Source organism: Castanea sativa, chromosome 7 (genome assembly GCF_040712315.1).
Source record: "Castanea sativa cultivar Marrone di Chiusa Pesio chromosome 7, ASM4071231v1".
Classification (NCBI taxonomy): domain Eukaryota; kingdom Viridiplantae; phylum Streptophyta; class Magnoliopsida; order Fagales; family Fagaceae; genus Castanea; species Castanea sativa.
The window spans coordinates 16,245,191-16,263,592 of record NC_134019.1 but is presented as its reverse complement, the minus strand read 5'-3'; the positions used below and the strand labels follow the sequence as shown (position 1 = coordinate 16,263,592).

The 18,402-nt window shown below is 35.2% G+C and overlaps 1 protein-coding gene across 1 annotated transcript; it reads right to left on the bottom strand.

Annotated features, from left to right (window-relative positions):
• Positions 1 to 355: 355 nt before the first annotated feature.
• LOC142643259 (protein TIC 40, chloroplastic-like) lies at positions 356 to 17,598 on the bottom strand. Its single transcript, XM_075817803.1, has 13 exons — positions 17,138 to 17,598; positions 16,989 to 17,046; positions 16,854 to 16,871; positions 13,197 to 13,455; positions 10,576 to 10,682; positions 10,364 to 10,490; positions 7,440 to 7,512; positions 5,961 to 6,001; positions 5,159 to 5,204; positions 4,756 to 4,850; positions 1,488 to 1,591; positions 1,233 to 1,280; positions 356 to 784 (listed from the first exon to the last, which is right to left on the bottom strand). Exons 1-13 carry the CDS (start codon positions 17,383 to 17,385, stop codon positions 725 to 727), a joined length of 1,284 nt encoding a protein of 427 aa, XP_075673918.1. The 5' UTR covers positions 17,386 to 17,598; the 3' UTR covers positions 356 to 724.
• Between the last annotated feature and the right edge of the window lie 804 nt (positions 17,599 to 18,402).

The following is an 18,402-nucleotide window of genomic DNA, read 5'->3' as shown; positions in this document are numbered from 1 at the left end:
TAAAAAATGCCAGATAAAATATTTTATTATTATTTTATTAGCCAACTGTGCAAACAAGACACTCCATCTACCACGTAAGCATTTTCTGTTAGTAAGTTAACGGCATAGACCAAAATAGTGTGATTTTTCGTTTTCAGGGACTTCGGTAGGCGCAAAATCAAGCTAGGGACCAGAATGAAAATAAGCCTAAAATGTAGGTACCAAATGTGCATTTTTGCCTAGCAATTAATCAAATTAGAAAGGCACTATTGTAATTATCAAATTCAAAATGAAAATGAGTAAGAGGACGTAATTTTATGCAGTCAATGAGCTTCGAATGCCTAAGAGAGAGAAGAGTCTGTGTGAGGCGCAGAGATGGATTCCAAGTGGAGTATTATTGCAAGAATACAATCGAGAGGTATATAGCTATTAAGCGAAATTAATTCCAGTGAGTACAAAAAAAGTGAGAAAATTAACTATTTAACTACAAATCACAAAAAGTAAAACATCAAAAAAGCCATTACGAAAACTTGTTCAGCCAACTACTACAAATTCTTAACCATATGATATAAGGTGAGGGAACTCTTAGCTGAACTCAAGTCATTGAGAACTAGCAGCCAAAAATTTACAACAGGATACGGCAAAAACTGTCTCGACATGTAGCGCCGAGCAATTGAACATTGGATTTTGTTTTAACAAATGAGCATTTTCTCTCCAGCAATTGGCAACTATGGATGAAAGAAAATCAAGGTGGACCTGTCACTCCAGGGAAGAGTTCTGATAATTTATTGAAAACATCCATAACCTGGAATCAAAAAGTAAAAGGAATGTGATATACATAGAAGTTATTGTTTGCCAGGATGAAATAAGGACAAATCTTGGTCTAAGGAAAGAAAATTAAGTACACATGTTACAAATCAATGTTCCATCTACAAGGGTGGAGATTAAATATTAAATAATTAATCAACCTGAATGTCTATGGAACAAGCAATGATTAAATGAAACAAAGTATCGTGCCAAAATGCTAAACACAATTCACCATTTGGTAATATTTCAAAAACATACTGAAATTTTTCGTGCAAAGTACCTTTAAAACATGTCTTAATTGGTCATGACGTCAAAACTACCTTAAATGAAAGAAGATATTGAAAAGAAAAAAAAAAGATAATATATACTCTTAATGTTATTTAAAATGCAAATACTCCCATGAATGGAAAAAACTGTCTTTTAAAGTCAAAAATTCTTGTCCGTACCTCCTTGTCATTTTGATATTTTGCAATGCTCAGTGGGTTCTGTGAACACTGGAAAAGAAACAAAATGTTAGAAATTTGGTATTACAGAGTAAATAAGTACTTTGGGCCAAGTCCTTGTAACTCAATTAGCACTTCCTTGTGTTTCCAATGGAAACATCCATGATTCAAATTCCCCTACCCTAACTATCAAATTACAAACAAAAAAAATATATATATATATATATATATATATATATATATTCAGGTTTGACATACATCCATGATGGCAGCTTGAACTCTAGGGTTTTGAAATGCCATGGCAACTTCAGGATTGGCCATAATTCTTGAAATAGCTTCTTCAGGTGTGAGCCCAATTTGATCTGCAAATTGCAAAATAGAAACAGAAAATAGAGTTTTACCTTGATAACATGATGTAATGTAACCATATCCAAACAGAGTCATAAAACACAAAACTAAATATTATGGGAGAGATTAGAAATGTTCACAAATTCAAGTCAATCGTTAACCGAAGGGAGTAGCAATCAGTTAGGGACTCTGCTTATGAAGCGAAGGTTATTGGTTGGAATATCAAACCCCCCCCCCCCCACTGTTGGGGCCAAAGAATTCAATCCCATAATACAAGTTGTAAAAAATACTAATTCCAACATAACAATGAATGTAGGAATGCAGACAGCCTTAAGAGGACTACTTCATATAAACAGAAGAAGAAAGCTGTAAATAAAAGACTTGTCAAAGTAATTGGTCCCTACTATGTGTTGTGCTACCTACCATATAACCAAGGATAAATAGTGCAAAGTCACATTGGAAATTGGCAAGCTTTAAAAAACCGTTACATGTAATGTGCTATCTTCTAAGCTTTGGCACATACATTTAGGTCGCACATGGATATGGGATGGTGATGCACACCATGCCGGGCATGCCAAATACTCTATTTCCTTAATGGCAACAAGAAGTATGCTTTCTATTTTATGTTTCAGTTGTTTTTTTTTTCTAAAGTATTTTCATAATTATGTAATTGTCAGTTGTAGGTCATAGTTGCTGATGCAGCACAAATACTCTAGCAACATTTGCAGCTAAAAAATAAAAATAAACCTAAAAATAAATACCTAAGGCTGCCTGGACCAGCACAAACAGGATATAAAACCTAGTAATCAACATCTAAGGTTGGCCAGAGTCAGCACCAGGCAATTACATTCCAACTGAAATTTTATTAATCAAGCAAATTGTCTCCACTGGGATGCAATAGCACACTTGCATAGACTACCAAAACCCTAATCCTAATTGACTTGAGTCAAATATCAATTGTCTAACAAAAATAATTAAAACTATGAAATTAAACATAATAATAATATTGCTAATAAGAACTAAATAAAACCCAATGGACCTATAGTAAAAAAATACAAGTGACAACTCAAATTAAGTAAAACTAAATTAAAATAGAATTGTCTTCCTGTTCCTTAAATAATTCTCTCTTGGTTGAAGAAAACATGTCTTCAAGATTTTAAGAATATGAACTCATAGAGCAGATAATTGCACCAATCCTCGAAACACCTTTGACAGCACTAAAAACAAAGAAGCTTTCTTTTCCACCATATCATTAAATTCGTCTAGAAAGATAAAATCAATCGGTATAACCAATGTTACAAACGATAAAGCCTTATCTTAATCCACATAAAGCATATTCATATCAAGATTTTCCACTTTACACACCATGGCAGGTTGATCAATAGCAGATACATCAAACTCATTATTCATTGCATATTTGCATGTAAACAGTCAAATTCTTTGCTCTTGTTGAACTTTCTCTTCATTAAGTAGTTGGAAATCTTCCTTCTCAGTAATAAGCAATATACCCAACTCTCCAACAAACTGTGTGAGTTTAGCATCCCATAGTTTCTAGCTTATTTGTTAAAGGTGGAACAAATAGATAAAAGTTAGCTTATTTCTTTTTAAAAGGTCAAAGGTGAGACAAAAAACAAAATGCTGGAAGCAAAATTTGTTTTGCCTAACAAACACTAGACTACACATGGTTCAAGTATTCCAAACCCCTTTTAAACTCTACAGTGTAATCTTTCTGCTCTAAAGTTGTAGCAGCTTTTGTTGGCACTTATACTTCTCTTTCAGCACTAGGTTTTGATGGCTCATGATCTTTCTTCATCAACAATATCTACCCATGTCATTGTCTCTCATGTGTGGCGAATATGGCGAGAACAAAATGCTAGAAGTTTAGAGGACCGAGAAAGAACTATAGATCCTTTTTTCTTACTTCTCTGTTTGCTTGGCTGCCTTCATTGGGTTCTTTTTTCCTTGTCTTCTCTTTAAGATTTCATTTAACATTGTACTCTACACCATGATTATCGTGGTCTCTAGTATACATCCTGTATTCATTGTCTTTATTCTTCAATAAATTACGTTACTTATCAAAACAAAAATTCTCTAGTGTGAAACATTTCATTGCAACCTTTCATCCATTGGGAGGAAGGATTTATTGACTTGATCCTAGTAGACAGGTCTCAAACAACTTTAACTATGGCATCCATAGATACCAGAGCGGGCTCCATGACTGATTAGGACTCATAACTAGAAACCACATGAGCTCATCTTATCTTCTTCAAATTGTACTATGTAGTTAGTAGCAGATCTATTAACATGTCTTAAGACTATTTATTCGATCCAGAACATCACCTAATACGACGGGGATAGATATTTCTCTTGATGGGACAAGGGTAGATATTGCACGACCATCTTCATTCTCTTCTTTCCTCTTCGTCCTTCTTGCTCGCCAAAGACAGAGAGGCCAAGCAAAGCAACATTACCCTGCTGCTCCCCCACCCAGGTTGTCAACAACTTCAACAAAATCATTTTCCTTTGTTGAGCTTCCTAGTGGCAAATTGAGCATTGACAGTGGAGTCCGTCACCAAGAGCACAGAGTTGAGGATGTGGTCCTCAACCATGATGAAGCTTTTGAGGATTTTTTTCTTTTTCTTCTTTTTTTTTTGTCTTGATTTGTGGGTCTCGTTTTGTTGCTTGATGTGGATCTGATTTGCAGATTTAATTTGTGAAAATTGTGGATCAGTTTTATCTTGTAATTATGTGCATCAAACTAAAAGACTTAGCAGACCAAGAGCCTTGTGGCTCAATGACACTATCTGATCTTCCCCATAGGGAGAAACTAGGTTTGATCCCCATCCCCCCACTTGTTGTAAGCCCCCTGCCCACCCACCCCCCCCCTCTCCCCCCAACAAAAACCATAACAGATTTAACAAATCTGTGATTTGTTAGTTCATTATTCTTCTTCAAGAAAAGAAAACCCGTGATCTGACCGACCACCTTAAGGTAGGTGCAAGTGAATTTTAACAGATCTGATGGTTGACTTTGGGTCCAAGAACCCTTCACCCAACATGTGGTTCGGGTTACAGGTTTATATGAAACCTGACCCAATCCAAACAGTGATCACCCCCTGATGAATCCAAAATGCAAGGAACATGAACATAAAGCAGAGACTTGTTCAATTCAAACTTACCAAACTGCTGCTTAACTTCTGGACTGTTAAGGTCAAAACTTTTCAAAGAATCCATCACACGGTTGTCCCAGTCACTGCTTCCGCTCATATTATTTCTGGAAACAATATCAATTATGGGAAAGGAATTAAGAACCATCACAAATTGGCCAATTGGGCTATCAGATTTTAACAGAACTACCAAGAGACTGCAGCCTACTTGGCCAAGAGGGGAAAACTTAATAATGAATCAGCAATAAACATTAAATGATACAGAGAAATGACTACTTAGACATAATTCATTAAAACATTAACATAGATACTATGGAATGGCTTCCAAAGCACTTGTTCACAAAAAATAAGTGCATTAGTGAGCAGCAGTATTTAAACAAAATCAAATGCATATATGGTGAAAATGGGATCTTACAGCATCTCCTCAAGTTGTTGACGATATTGTGGATTTTGAAGCATCCCTATCAAACAATAGACATAACAATTCAGCATTGCTTAAATTAATGACATGACTAACATTTGCATAATTAACTAGACTCAAGCCCTTGATTGGGAGCAAAAAGCCAATCAGCTCTAGCTCAAATGGCACCTTTTTCTCTTGTAAAGCAAGAGGAGGGTGAGGTGAGGTTGTGGGTTTACACACCACTGGGTGGTGTGTAACTACCAATCAAAGAGAAAAACAGGGAGCAACAAAATTTATTCTAGCCCTACATGTTATACCATGCTAATAATACACTCTACCATGGACAAAACAAATTATTTGCTTCCAATAAAAGGAAATGAAAATGGCCAATAAGCTCTAACTCAAATAAAACCTGCTCCCCTTGTAAGTACAAGGAGGGTGAGGTCATGGGTTCAAGGCCAATCGTGCATGTGTAACTTACCAATCTAAAAAATTTAAAAAATTAAAAATGTACAAAAAGGGACTAGATATTCAATGCAATAAGGGTGATAATGATGCAAAGACCCTCAATAAAAGAAGAATAGACATCAGCTCCACTAGGCATAGATGCTAACAAAGTCAAGTTCTTACTAATTGTTTCCACAGCTGACTTTACAAGCTAAACAATGAAAATATTGCCATTACATTCCATTCAATTATATAATTTATTCCAAAGTAGAGCCATGACCCACCATTCTCCAACAGAAAAAGTAAAACATAGTAGCATTTTTTTATCTATTTTTTAAGTATGCTCAGCTACATTGAACAGACTTACATTTGAAGGTATCAGGGTTCCTCATCTCCTCAGGCAAATGGCTGCAAATAATATGAAGAGAACTTAATATAAAAGACCCGAAACCAGATACCAGAATAAGCTATAAAAAGATTATTAGAGCAGCAGAAAACAAAAAATCTTTGTACAAAATCTAACTACATGAACAACAATTCTAACTTCCATGGAGCAAAGTTTAGTCATAACCAGCATGCCAGCAATCAAACAACATTAATGATATTTGTAGGCTAGGAGAAACAATCAGAGGAAAAACACAAATAATATAATCCAGTTAAAATATGCTTTTCAATCCATGCAATTTAGTTTAAGTCCAACTTCCGGCCCTTAAATTTAAAAGATTACAATTTCATCGTTGAAAATGTTTACAGGTAACAATTTTGTCATTCCATCCATCTAGCATTCATTTATACCAGGAGATGAGCGTGCCCACATTAGCATATGACTGCAGTACACTGCCATAGATTCCCTCATCATAAATTACTGGAAAGTTCCAAAGGGCAAGTATGTGTAATTTGTGACCATAACAGCATGCTATTCCTATGCTAACTAGATACGCCCTAGAAACAGAAGTCCATACAAACATTATAACACTTTCGAAATCCAAATGTGGGCTAGTCCTATGCCATGTCTACAAGGTTCATCTTTCAGCAAGCAGACCTTTTTCTATTTCTTTTTATTTTTTTAATAAGTTGAAAAATTTATGGATGAAAAGGATCAATCCCATGCTGAAAACAAGAAATAATCCTAAAGAATTTCAAAAGAAGAGAATTACAATCAAAAGGGGAGTCAACTAAATCACAAATAGATGGATGTGTTACTGAAATTTCTATCAACCATTTTTCTTTTAATACGTGAATTCTAACAACCAATTAGCATGAACAACATTTCATGATTAAGGGACTTACTTATAATTTCAATGAAAAAGATTACTCAGGCAGGAATTCAAACCATAGCAACACACAGATAAGTTTATTATAATAAATAGACAAAACGCAATATTAGGGACAAACATTCTTCTGCCTGTTGAGAAGAAAAACTTTTACTCTTTCAATTTTTTAAGGGTACTCCTGGGAGCAAATCAGGTGGAGACAAAGTGGGACTTGCAGCTCAGAGCACTCTAGCACATGGCTATGGGCCATGATGTCAATGAGTTCATACTACAGCCCCTTCATACATTGGGCAGAACAGATCTACTAATCTTTGATTATTGGACCTGGGTCCATCATCATCTTGAATACTGGGAAAGGGGAAGAAAGAATATATGTATTCAAGTTGCTTGTATATTGCAAATATGAAAGACATGAATGACTATTGAAACTTTTGATATCTGATAAATGTTTAAAACTTTGCAACAAGAAGAAACATTGAGGAAGAAATTTAAACATAGCAACGTGGCAAAATAAATCATTTATAATAAAACGAACAAGCATAAATGTTAAATAGACAAAGAAGGCATATTACGGATAAACCATCTTCTGCACTGTTGGATCTTCCATCATTTTCTCCAAAGCTTCCACTGATAAGGCAGGTTTTCCTGTCCAATATAGATAACATACTTAGAAAGTTTGATTAAATCTTGAAAACCACCATAATTGAGACTAACAAGTCAAAAACAGTCTCCAGCCCCATCTATGGTAGCATACAAGATCTGATCAACCTTCAAGTCAGACTGTCAGAAGTAAATACAATAGCTTCATAAGTTCACAGCCATTTTATGACAAATGCGTGACCTCATGAACAAAATTTGGTCTGACACTAGAAGAAACATACATTCACAGACTTTTTGGACCAAGCAGACAAACATGTGCCCTTGCACATGATACATCAGTTGATATGCATGAAATCACCATGGCAAAGGAACATCTTAATAAGTCTCTAATTGGGTAGACTGGACTATGCTTGTAGTGAGAAGACCTCATGGATGTAGCTTGTGGAAAGGAATTCAGGTTGGTTGGGATAGATTCTCTCCCTTCGTCTTTTAGGGTAGGAAATGGTAAGAGAGTAAGGTTTTGGCATGATGTTTGGTGTGGAGATCATTCACTGAAAGAATTGTGCCCGTAGCAATACTTGATTGCCTCATATAAGGATGATTCAGTGAATTCTTTAATTACTTTTAGAGGGTATAATGGAAGTTTGTATTGGAACCTATAATTCTTGATTCTTTAGAGATTTTCATGATTGGGAATTAGAATGGGTGAATGAAATGATTCCATGCAGATTTCAGAAGGAATGAGGATTGCTTATTTTGGACTCCTGATGGAAAAGGAAGGTTTCCCTTCAAAATGTATGTGGGGTAGTAAGGTATGCAAGGTGGCTTTTTTTTTGGCATGAACAGTAACCATGAATTACATCCTAACATGGGATAATCTTATTAAAAGCTAGGTGGTGGTTCTTAATAGATGTATAATGTGTAAGTGTAGTTGTGAAATAGTAGAGCATTTGCCACTTCATTGTCCTCTAGCACAACAGTTGTATTCTTTGCATCTACAGCCTTTGGGATGTTATGAGTAATGCACAGACAGCTGATAAGACTTTTGTTTACATGGAGAGGAGCATGCAGACGTCATCGAAATCAGGTTGTTTGGCAAGCAACTCTTCATTGTATCATGTGGACCATTTGGAGAGAGAGAAACTGTAGGACTTTTGAAGATGAAGAGAAATCAGAGCTAGATATTAAGAATAATTTGCTGAGATCATTGTTTGAATATTGCAATATGATTGGTCGCGGGGGGGGTGGTGTTATGTAGCTCTATAGTTAAACTTTTGAACCATATGAATGTCCATTTGTAATTATTTTAAGGAAGTTTGCTATTCCGAGCTTTCGTTTCTCTAAATAAAATATCTTACTTATCAAAACATATACAAATATAGTTTTTTCCTATTAGTAAAATGAACATTTTATGACCTGAAAAAGAGAAATGCCAAGTATACACAAAGAATGCATAGGCCATAGGGGATTTATTCCAGCACGATTTTGATCAAAATGTTTGCTAAAAACAATTACCTATGCTGTTGTCTTTATAGTCATTTAAAAAAAGGGATTTATTTGAGCAATTTTAAACTCTAAACATAACTATAGTAAGTTGTAAGTATCAACATAAATAAGGAATTTAAATAAGATATAACCCTATTGTGCTTTATTTGTTTTTTCTTGCCACATGACTTTCAATAAGTTCTTCCAATTTAAGCTCATCGAGACCATATTCCTGGCAGGTTAGTTCACTTCCATACTTTTTGAGCTTCTCTATCTTTCAATATTACTGAGATTCTAAGAAAAATCATTGAGTTGTTAAGCTTACCCAACATTTGATGTTCTTGTTGGAAGTGTAGAATGATTAAAAGTATAGTTCTTAATGTATAAAATTGAGTTGGGTCTGTGCAAGTTGTCCATTTGTGGGTGTTTTACTTGGACATGAAGAGGGAGAGGATGGTAAGCCGGGACCTTTCTTTAGACAAGATGGATTTGATAGTAAAGTATTAGGGATTTAGGAACTGGGAATGGAGAGAGAGAACTAAGATCAATATGAAATTTGCTTAAACCCACAATTGAAGGTAAATTCGACATGGTCCATGCGCACATACGAAATTGCTAACAAGAAGTGCCACAACACACCATCTAACCTAATGACCTCCTCAACCAAATCACCATGAGAGAAAGACAGACGATTGCTAAAGTATCGAAATGGTAATGGCAGTGCTGACTTTTTTTTGGTGTTGTTGGGGGGGGGGGGGGGGGGGGGGCGTATTTTCATTGAAGGTAGTGGCAGTGGCAGTAATGAGAGCAAATCATGGACGTGCTGGCATTGATGCCGCTGGTAGCAAAAAAACTGGTGTATATATAGTGGCAAAAATGGTGGTGGAGGGCAAAGCAGTAAGAGTAGTTGTGGTGGTGATAGGCATAATGAAGCTAAGATGGTTGACAATTGTGAGATATGACATGGTACTCGCAAAACAAATTCCAAAATCCCTTCCCTTTTTATGATAAAAGGATAGAATTGACATTCAAAATTTATATGTTACATCATATGAAATCAAAATAGAAAAAACAATGGAAATTCATTTATAATGTTTAAAGAGATGCCAAAAATGTATAATATTTGTACTATGAATTCAAAGATATATTGATGTTTTGTGTTACTTATCAAAATACATACATACATACATATATATATATATATATATATATATATATATATTAATCTGGACCAGAGAGGAGTCTTGGACTATGAAATAGATTCTAGAAATTAAATAACTAATTTTACTTCTTCTTTTTTTATAAGTAACTAATTTTACATATTTTATCAGTAAAACAAGTCAAGGATATAGGTTTAAGATAAGGCACTTGTTAGAAACAGCAGTTAGTGGAAATACAATTGACTACTTACGGGTAGATTGGGATCCCTCAGAACCAGTGGAGTTACGGGTAGATTGGGACCATACAGAACCAGCAGTGTTAGATTGGGACCATTCAGTGCCACCAATGCTCTTAGAAGCAGCTCCATTTTGAGAAAACTTCAAACACGCTCAAAGTTAAAACCTTTAAATATTAACTTAAACCATTACAGACTTGTACAAAAGCTCAACAGCATATACTTACCACCCCACCAATCTGAGCATCTTTGGACGAACTTGTTCCAGTCACATCATTAAAGCTTTCATAAGGACTCTTTTGCTCAGCCTCTTCCGGAGAAACATCTACAAAAGCTGTTAGTACAAGTTGCATTAGAATTTTTGTAGAAAACTTTATGTCAAATCTGGTATAAATCCAAAGACTTTGCAAATTGACTGAAATTATGGATATCATTTCTTAAAGACAGATATTTTCTTAATGTTCCCTTTTTTTCTCTTAATAAGTAATATTTAAGTTCTGAATGGTAGGAAATGCTTAAGACATAAACAAGAATATCTGTAAGCGTTGATGTAAGGCACCTATTATACCCTGTTTGTGGAGAGGAATTTATTCGGAGGAGGGAAGTGAGAGCAAAATATGGGGACAAGTGGGGTCAATGATGTTCAAATGAAGTAAAGGGCACACAGAGGTAACATAATAGGTGTTTTCCAAATACATAAAGTTTAGTAGTGGGATTGGTAATCAAGCTCAGTTCTTTTTCTTTCTTGTTTTCCCTTTCAATTTATCAGTGACATAACACACCTACAAGTCGAACTTGTTTTCTCTTCTTTTTTTTCTTTTTTTTTTTTGGATAAGTAGTTGAACTTGTTTTCAGCATAATTTATAATTTAGAGAAGTACCTTTGAAAATTTTATTCCCCGAATTGTTTGATATCACAGCTTATCAAAAAATATTGTTTGATATTGCAGTAGACTTTTTTTCATTGGCAAGTTACACGTCTGATAGGCTTTGAACCCCACAACCTTACCAGCCACTTTGCTCTTATAACTTGCTATCTTGTTAATTAATTTCTAACGCTTTGATTCTAGTACTCTGACCATGGCCATGCTGACCTAATTAACAGCTAAGAAAGGAGCTGGGGGTGTTATAGATGCACGGTAGAAGTAATCCAAAGTAGAAATAGAGGAATGTACAAGGTGATCAAAGCTCTATGTCACGGGCTGCCGTAAAGGTTACTGAGAAAGGAAAAGTAAGGAGTCGAGTACTATATCAGATCATCCATTCATTTTGTTTGAGCAACTAAATGATTTAATAAGGAAAGATAGTAGGAGCTTTGACCAAAATGAGAGAGCAATGAACAACTCAGACAAAGAAAATGCTCATTATGAATAAAATCATTTCGTGGTAAGGGTGTGCATGAGTTAGTTTTTGAGGGGTTTTTTCAACACAGCCCAACCTCATCGGGTGGAGAATTCCCAACCCATCACAAGTCTAAAAACCAAATCATCAAGTGTGTGTGTAACTTACCAATCAAAAAAAATATCAAAGAACCAAAGCAACCCACATGGGTCGGTTGTTTCATTGGATTGGGCTCATTACAAAAACAAATTATAATTTCATTTTTGAAATACACAATACCAAAACCAAGACTATTAGCAGAAACTTAACAACCATTTTTCTTCAATTTCCTCTATTTCTCAGAAACCCAACTACAGGCAGTGCAAAACAAAAACAAACCAAACAAATGAGTCATGAGTCATGAGTCATTTGCTCGGGTTGATGAATTTGAAATGACACTCAAAATTAAGCCAATGCAAAAGAAACAAAATGAAATCAACAAAAAAAAAACAAATCTAATTATATATACTCCCCATAATCCTAACTCATCACAATCTCTGTTTGGTTGCAGAGAAATCTAGGAAAAGAAAGAAATCATTTCAGTTCTAAAAAAACCTTTGATTTGTAGCATTCAAGTAGCAGAAACTAACAAATAACATAGCATTTTTAGATCGAAATTTAAGGTAAAAAGAGATCTCACGAAGAAGCTCTTTTTTTTTATAGGTTAAAATAATTTTATTGAAATGAGACTACCTCATGAAAAAAGACATGAAGTAGCCTAAAGAATTATCTCACAGAGAAGCTCTTGCTTGAGAAATAGCAATGAGAGAGAGAGAGTTGGCTTGGAGGACTCACTTGAGAGAGAGGCTAAGGCTATGGGAAAGAGAGAGGGAGGAGAGAGGACTCAAAGGTTAGAGAGAGAAGTGGGGTTAGGATAGGGTTTTGGTTGTCAACAGAGGAGGATGTGAGGTGAGGGGGAGAGAAAGGAGGCAAAATTATTTTGTCTGATGAGAACATAATGAGACAATTAGAGAGGGTTAGGTATTAAGGGTGTAAATGGAAAAATACAAATTAAAATATATATTTTTTAAATTATTAAATACGTCAAGTCGAGTTGGGTTGAAAATTCATCAACCTGAACCCGACCCAGCCCAAGGTTTCTTAAAAAATTAACCCTATCTCTAGTCTATCTCGCATTTAAAAGGTTTAAAATCCCAATTATAGGCCCTCACTTGTTAAGGGGTGTCTAGACCCACAAGGGAAATACTAGAATAATGGTTGAATGATTATATTCATCACTATCTAACAACTTAAGTTTTTGGGTCAAGTAGTAGTTTATCATCTATAAAATAGAAACATGAATGAAGCAGTTAATAAATCAAATTTATCTATCTAAACTAAGAAAGATCTTCAAAGGGCTCACACAAAGTGCTTCTAACCTATAATAGGCACATGCAGCATACAATGAAGATCAAAAGGCAGAAACAAATTCTTTTAGGAACACAAAACTAGGCTTAGAAGTTTATTACCAACTTTCTTCGGTTCCTGTTTTACTTCTTCTTCATGATTGAGAACAGTTGCTGGAGCTGCTTGTACATTTGTTGCAGGCACATCTACTGTAACTACAGGTTGAGAAGCTGCTGGAGCGGGTGAGGTGGAAGGCATTGGTGCCGAAGGCATAGGAAATGGAAAAGAGGATCCAGAAGGAAAAGCTGCATTGTTGAATTGGTTATTTTGAGTATCCATCTGTCCCATCAATGTCTTGAATGCTTGTTGCATCGCATATTTCTGAAAGATTAACAATAAACTTTACAAGGATAGGGATATGTGTTGCAATAGTGAAAGTTTGAATTATGCTATTCCATACAAGATCCAACCCTATGTCACATAGAATACATCAATCTCACAACAACATACTGATACAGACAAAACAATACAAGATACCAATATACATTTATTTTTTAAGATATAACAATACACAAGTGCATCTCTATCTTATAAATAAGCATATATGCATGTATGTGTGCATGCATTTGCTACGATTAGGGTTGTAAAAAACCACTGAAAAACTGATCCGACCAACCAGAACAGACCCAAAAAGTCAATTCCAGCCAGTTTCAGTTTGTCGGCCATCAGTGTTGGCTCCAATTTTTTAAACAATTCAGTGCTTCAGCCAGTCTCAGTGTGGAGAATTCACACAATGAGAACAAGTCAAATATTTTTTTTTATGAACCTACTAACCTTTTGTAAACCCACCCTCATGTTATCAAATCCCTTTAACCTTGTCTCTTCTTCACATTCCCATTTTCTTCAGATCTCTTCTATCACTCTGCCTCATTCCTCCTCAAACATTTCTTTCATTTGAAATTCAAATCCTAGCCACTGAAATTTTGCTTTCCCTCCTCCACTTCATGCTTCCTCTCACCACAACTCTTTAGAACCCCCCCCCCCTCTTTTTTATTTCCTCTCCTTCAATTTTAGAAGCATCAACAACTTGATGAGAGAAAGAGTGATATCGAACAGAGATAGGACTTGGGAGGAACTTGTTTTAAGAAAAAGAGAGAACGCAGTGGATGGTGCCACTATCTTCTTAGTTCTCACATTCAACGTCTACAACATGCTCAAAATCCAGAGCCATATGATTGAGGCTAACAGCCAATCCAACGGACCAGGTCCTCTCCATTGATGTCCATTTCTTTTCATGTTGATTCTTTATTAATACATATATTAACTCTTATCCTTTGGGTTTTGGGTTTTGTGTAGGTTTAAAAAAGAAAAAAAAAATGACTTTTGACACATGGGCATGTATTTCGAAGTCCAGCCACAAACACCCAAACCGCACTGACCGAACCTGTTACATTAGTGAGGTTCAATGGCTTGCATGCTCCTTTCCAAAAACCGACAGGTTCAGCTCCCTATCCACCAACTGAACCAAACCAAAGCAATTACGCCTCTAGTTATGACTTTGTCTTCAAAACTACTTGTTGGACAACACTAGGGTTAAAGTCCATAATCCAAGTGTAATGGTGTTAGGGCTTGTGACACTTTTTAATTCTCATATTGATGACAGTAAAACCAATAGTTTGTGGATGCATGCATACTTGCCACATATACAGATGCAAAAAACATTAACATGCACGCTCCCACACACGCGCACACGGACACGGATTTGGATCCTCTCCATTTCAAGTGAAAAGGGGAAAAATGGAGCATGTCCATTTAAAAGCTATGATTCAAAGTGAAATATATCTAGGGTCTAAACTATGCCGACTCATTTAATAACTGATAACTCTAGTTTAGTTTAACCACAGTTAATTTTTACTATTAGGTTAAGTTTAAATGAGTTGGCATAATGTAGACCCTAGATTTATTTCACTTTGAATCATGGCCTTAAAATGGACACTCTCCATTTCACTTTGAAATGAATAGGATCCAAATCCTACACACACATGCACGTAGGAATAACACATCAACACAAAAACTCAAGAAATCAAGCTCCAACCAATCACAAAGATGGAAGCTAGCACATCTCCTCACTCACACACACACACAATTTACTAAGAAGAAAAAGTAAAATAAAAGGGGATAACCTACTACATGGGAAATACATGAGAAGACCAAAAATGAAAATCTAACATTTAAAATTCAAAAGATCCAAAAGCTCACACATTTCTGGTAAAAAATGGAACTAAAGGCTACTGTTCAATCAAAGAGAAAGCACAAAAAACAGAAACATCAATTTCAACAAAGGTAATTCACATCTTTATAATTCCTCGCATTCCTCTCCCTCCAAAGACATCACATGATACACAAGGGACCTATCTTCATAATTTCACCACTACAATGTTTTCCAAACTATCCCTTTCAACATGCCAAGCAACCAACAATTGCTTTAGCCATCACCCACTAAGCCTCAAACAGTCCAAAGTCCAGACACCAAAGACCACAACTCTCTAGCTGTATCACACTTGATCTACACATACAACAACAATCCACAATTCAACATCACACTTGGTCCATTGGTAAAATATTGATGTCCAAATAAAAAATGGCAATCTTGATGGTCCTCTAACCTTCCCAATACTCCAATATGGAAAGAAATTACCTCCATCAAACTTAGAGAATTATAATAAGAGTTTAATTGGAAGCCATGACTATCCGAACTTAGCAAGCTTCCAAATCATTGAATACTCATCCTCCCTTTAGACCTTGGTAGAATATAATACATCAAAAAAAAAAAAATCAAGAATTTGAGTTCCCAATCTTGCACTAATCTATTAAATCTAAGATTCTAGTTGGCATTTCCATGCTCCTCACTTATATATTTTGCCACTATCGGATTCTTTTGCCTTGCAATAAGAAAAGGTTTTTTTTTTTTTTTTTTAAATACCACTATCAGTGTAGTGTCCCAAACAATAAGTCATGAGAAAACCAGTTTTATAGTCATCCCCATTTGGATCTAAGTCAATTTGGAAAAATCTCCCCACCACCACCCCCCTTTCTCTCCCTTCCAAAAAAAAAAAAGTGATTTTTTTTCATAATCTAGCCCTTTAAGGGCCCAAAGCTTCCTGTAAGCACCACTCTATCCATAAATCCCATATTTTGAAGTATTTCACATCTCTCAAAATTCCTTGCATTCCTCTCTCTCAAAAAACTTTCTTTTTCTTAATCTAACTCTATAAGGGCCCGAAAATTCCTTTAAGCACCATTCTCTCCATAAATCCCATATTTTATATGCACCACCCTCCTACAAAAACGATCCCTCTCATCCACACACCATAATAGCCAAATATTTACACACCAAAGCTTGATCGAATATCAATAGTCTTCTAAACACAACCGCATTTGGAATAGGAACACACAATCTCAGGACCTCATTTTGACAGTCCCAAGATTTTCCTAAAATTTTGCATATTTCTATTTGACACACTAAAATTCAACTGTGCAACAATACAAAGCAATGAACAGAGCAATGCAGCCTTCTTTAAAACACATCATAAATCATATTTGATATGGTAACAGAAAATAAAGGGCACACCCATGACCTCTTTTCTTTTACAGGTAAAAATAACAACATATCCATGAACATAAGAAAAAACCCGTGTCTTCGCATCCGCTAATCTTTCCAAATATTGAAATACATGAATTGTGTACTTGTTACCTTATAGGAGAGAAACAACACTCACCTTTAAATTTGTAGCCACCTGCCATTTCCATTGAACTTGTTAAAAAAACAATACAGCACATAAAGAAAACCATATTGATAAGAAACAGAAAACAAAAAAAGGCCAAATGGGTATTGTGTTTTTTTGAGTTCTCACCCATGAAAATAGTGCTGAGAGCCCAACACCAACTCCAATCCAAAACAGAGGTGACCCTCTACAAACAAAGCAAAAAAACAAAAGAAGTTAAATTGCAATACACAGAAAAGAATGAAAGAAACAGTGAGAAAGAAAGAGAGAATAGTTACATATATGAGGGTGGTGGAGGTGGTGGCACTGAGAGTTGTGGATTGACACCAATTGAAGTTGTTTCTTGATTGCTACTACTTCTTGAGGCTGAAGCAGAAATGCTTGCAAAGCGTCTCCTCGGGTCGGGCCCAAACGCCAAACGGGTACGGACACGGGTAAGGGTAAGGGCGTGAAATCTGGGTGGTCCGAGTCGCTGACGTGGCAGCGGCGGGGCCGTTGAGGCGGTTAGAAACGGAGTAGTTATCATAATTTTCGATTTTTTTTATGTTGTTGTTGTTGTTGTTGTTGTTGTTCTAGGATAAGGAAACAGAAAAAGGGTTTTTTTTTTTTTTTTGAGGAACCCTTTTGTGTCTGTGTGACTGTGTGAGAGAGAGAGAGAGAGAGAGTTGAGGGTTTTGTCTGTGTGAGTCAGAGTCGAGTCCCACCGAGAACGACGATGGTTTTAATGCTTTGGTACTATAGTATTAACGCTATATTGTTATGTCTTATTTAGTTTTTTTTTTTTTTGGGGATTGTTATATTTTTTATATAAATATAATTTGACATCTAAAACAATTGGAGAAAAATTAAAAAGAAATGAATGATACAAAAATTTTGGTGATTTATTTGATATTGTTTTTACTTTTTATAATGATATCGCTTAATTTATATGAAATTAGTCGCTAATCTGTGTTATGTATAGAAGCCTACTTATTTGTGAGGTAGAATAAAATAATTTTATAAAAATTTTAAGAAACTACATCATTACATGATTTGCTTTTGTATAACTTTAATTTGTGTTACAATTTAATGAAGAAATTATTGCTTGAACGTGCAATGACTTATAAAAAATTTATTAGACAATTTCAGATAATGCAAAAAAATAACTCAAAAATTCAGATATTCAGTGTATGGTTGGTTAGCTTTTTTTACTATTCAACTTATTTTTACTACTATTTATGAATCCTATTGCACTTTTTGGTACTATTCATGAGTCACACTGTACTATTTTAACTAATATTTACCTTTATCTATAGTACTTTCAACAAAAAGTTTTCAGTTTCAGCAAAATAAGCAGATTTCAAGCAGACCCTAAAATTTCTAAAAGACCAAAAAATATTAAAGAATCAGATGATTCACTACTTAGAAATTATTGAAACAAAACAAAATACATATGACTAAACAATAGAGAAATATAAGAGAAATATGGATTACATTCGAAAAAAAATAATTTCAATTATTGCAAACTTTTTTATCTTGTAAAAAACAGTTAAAGAGAGTTTGG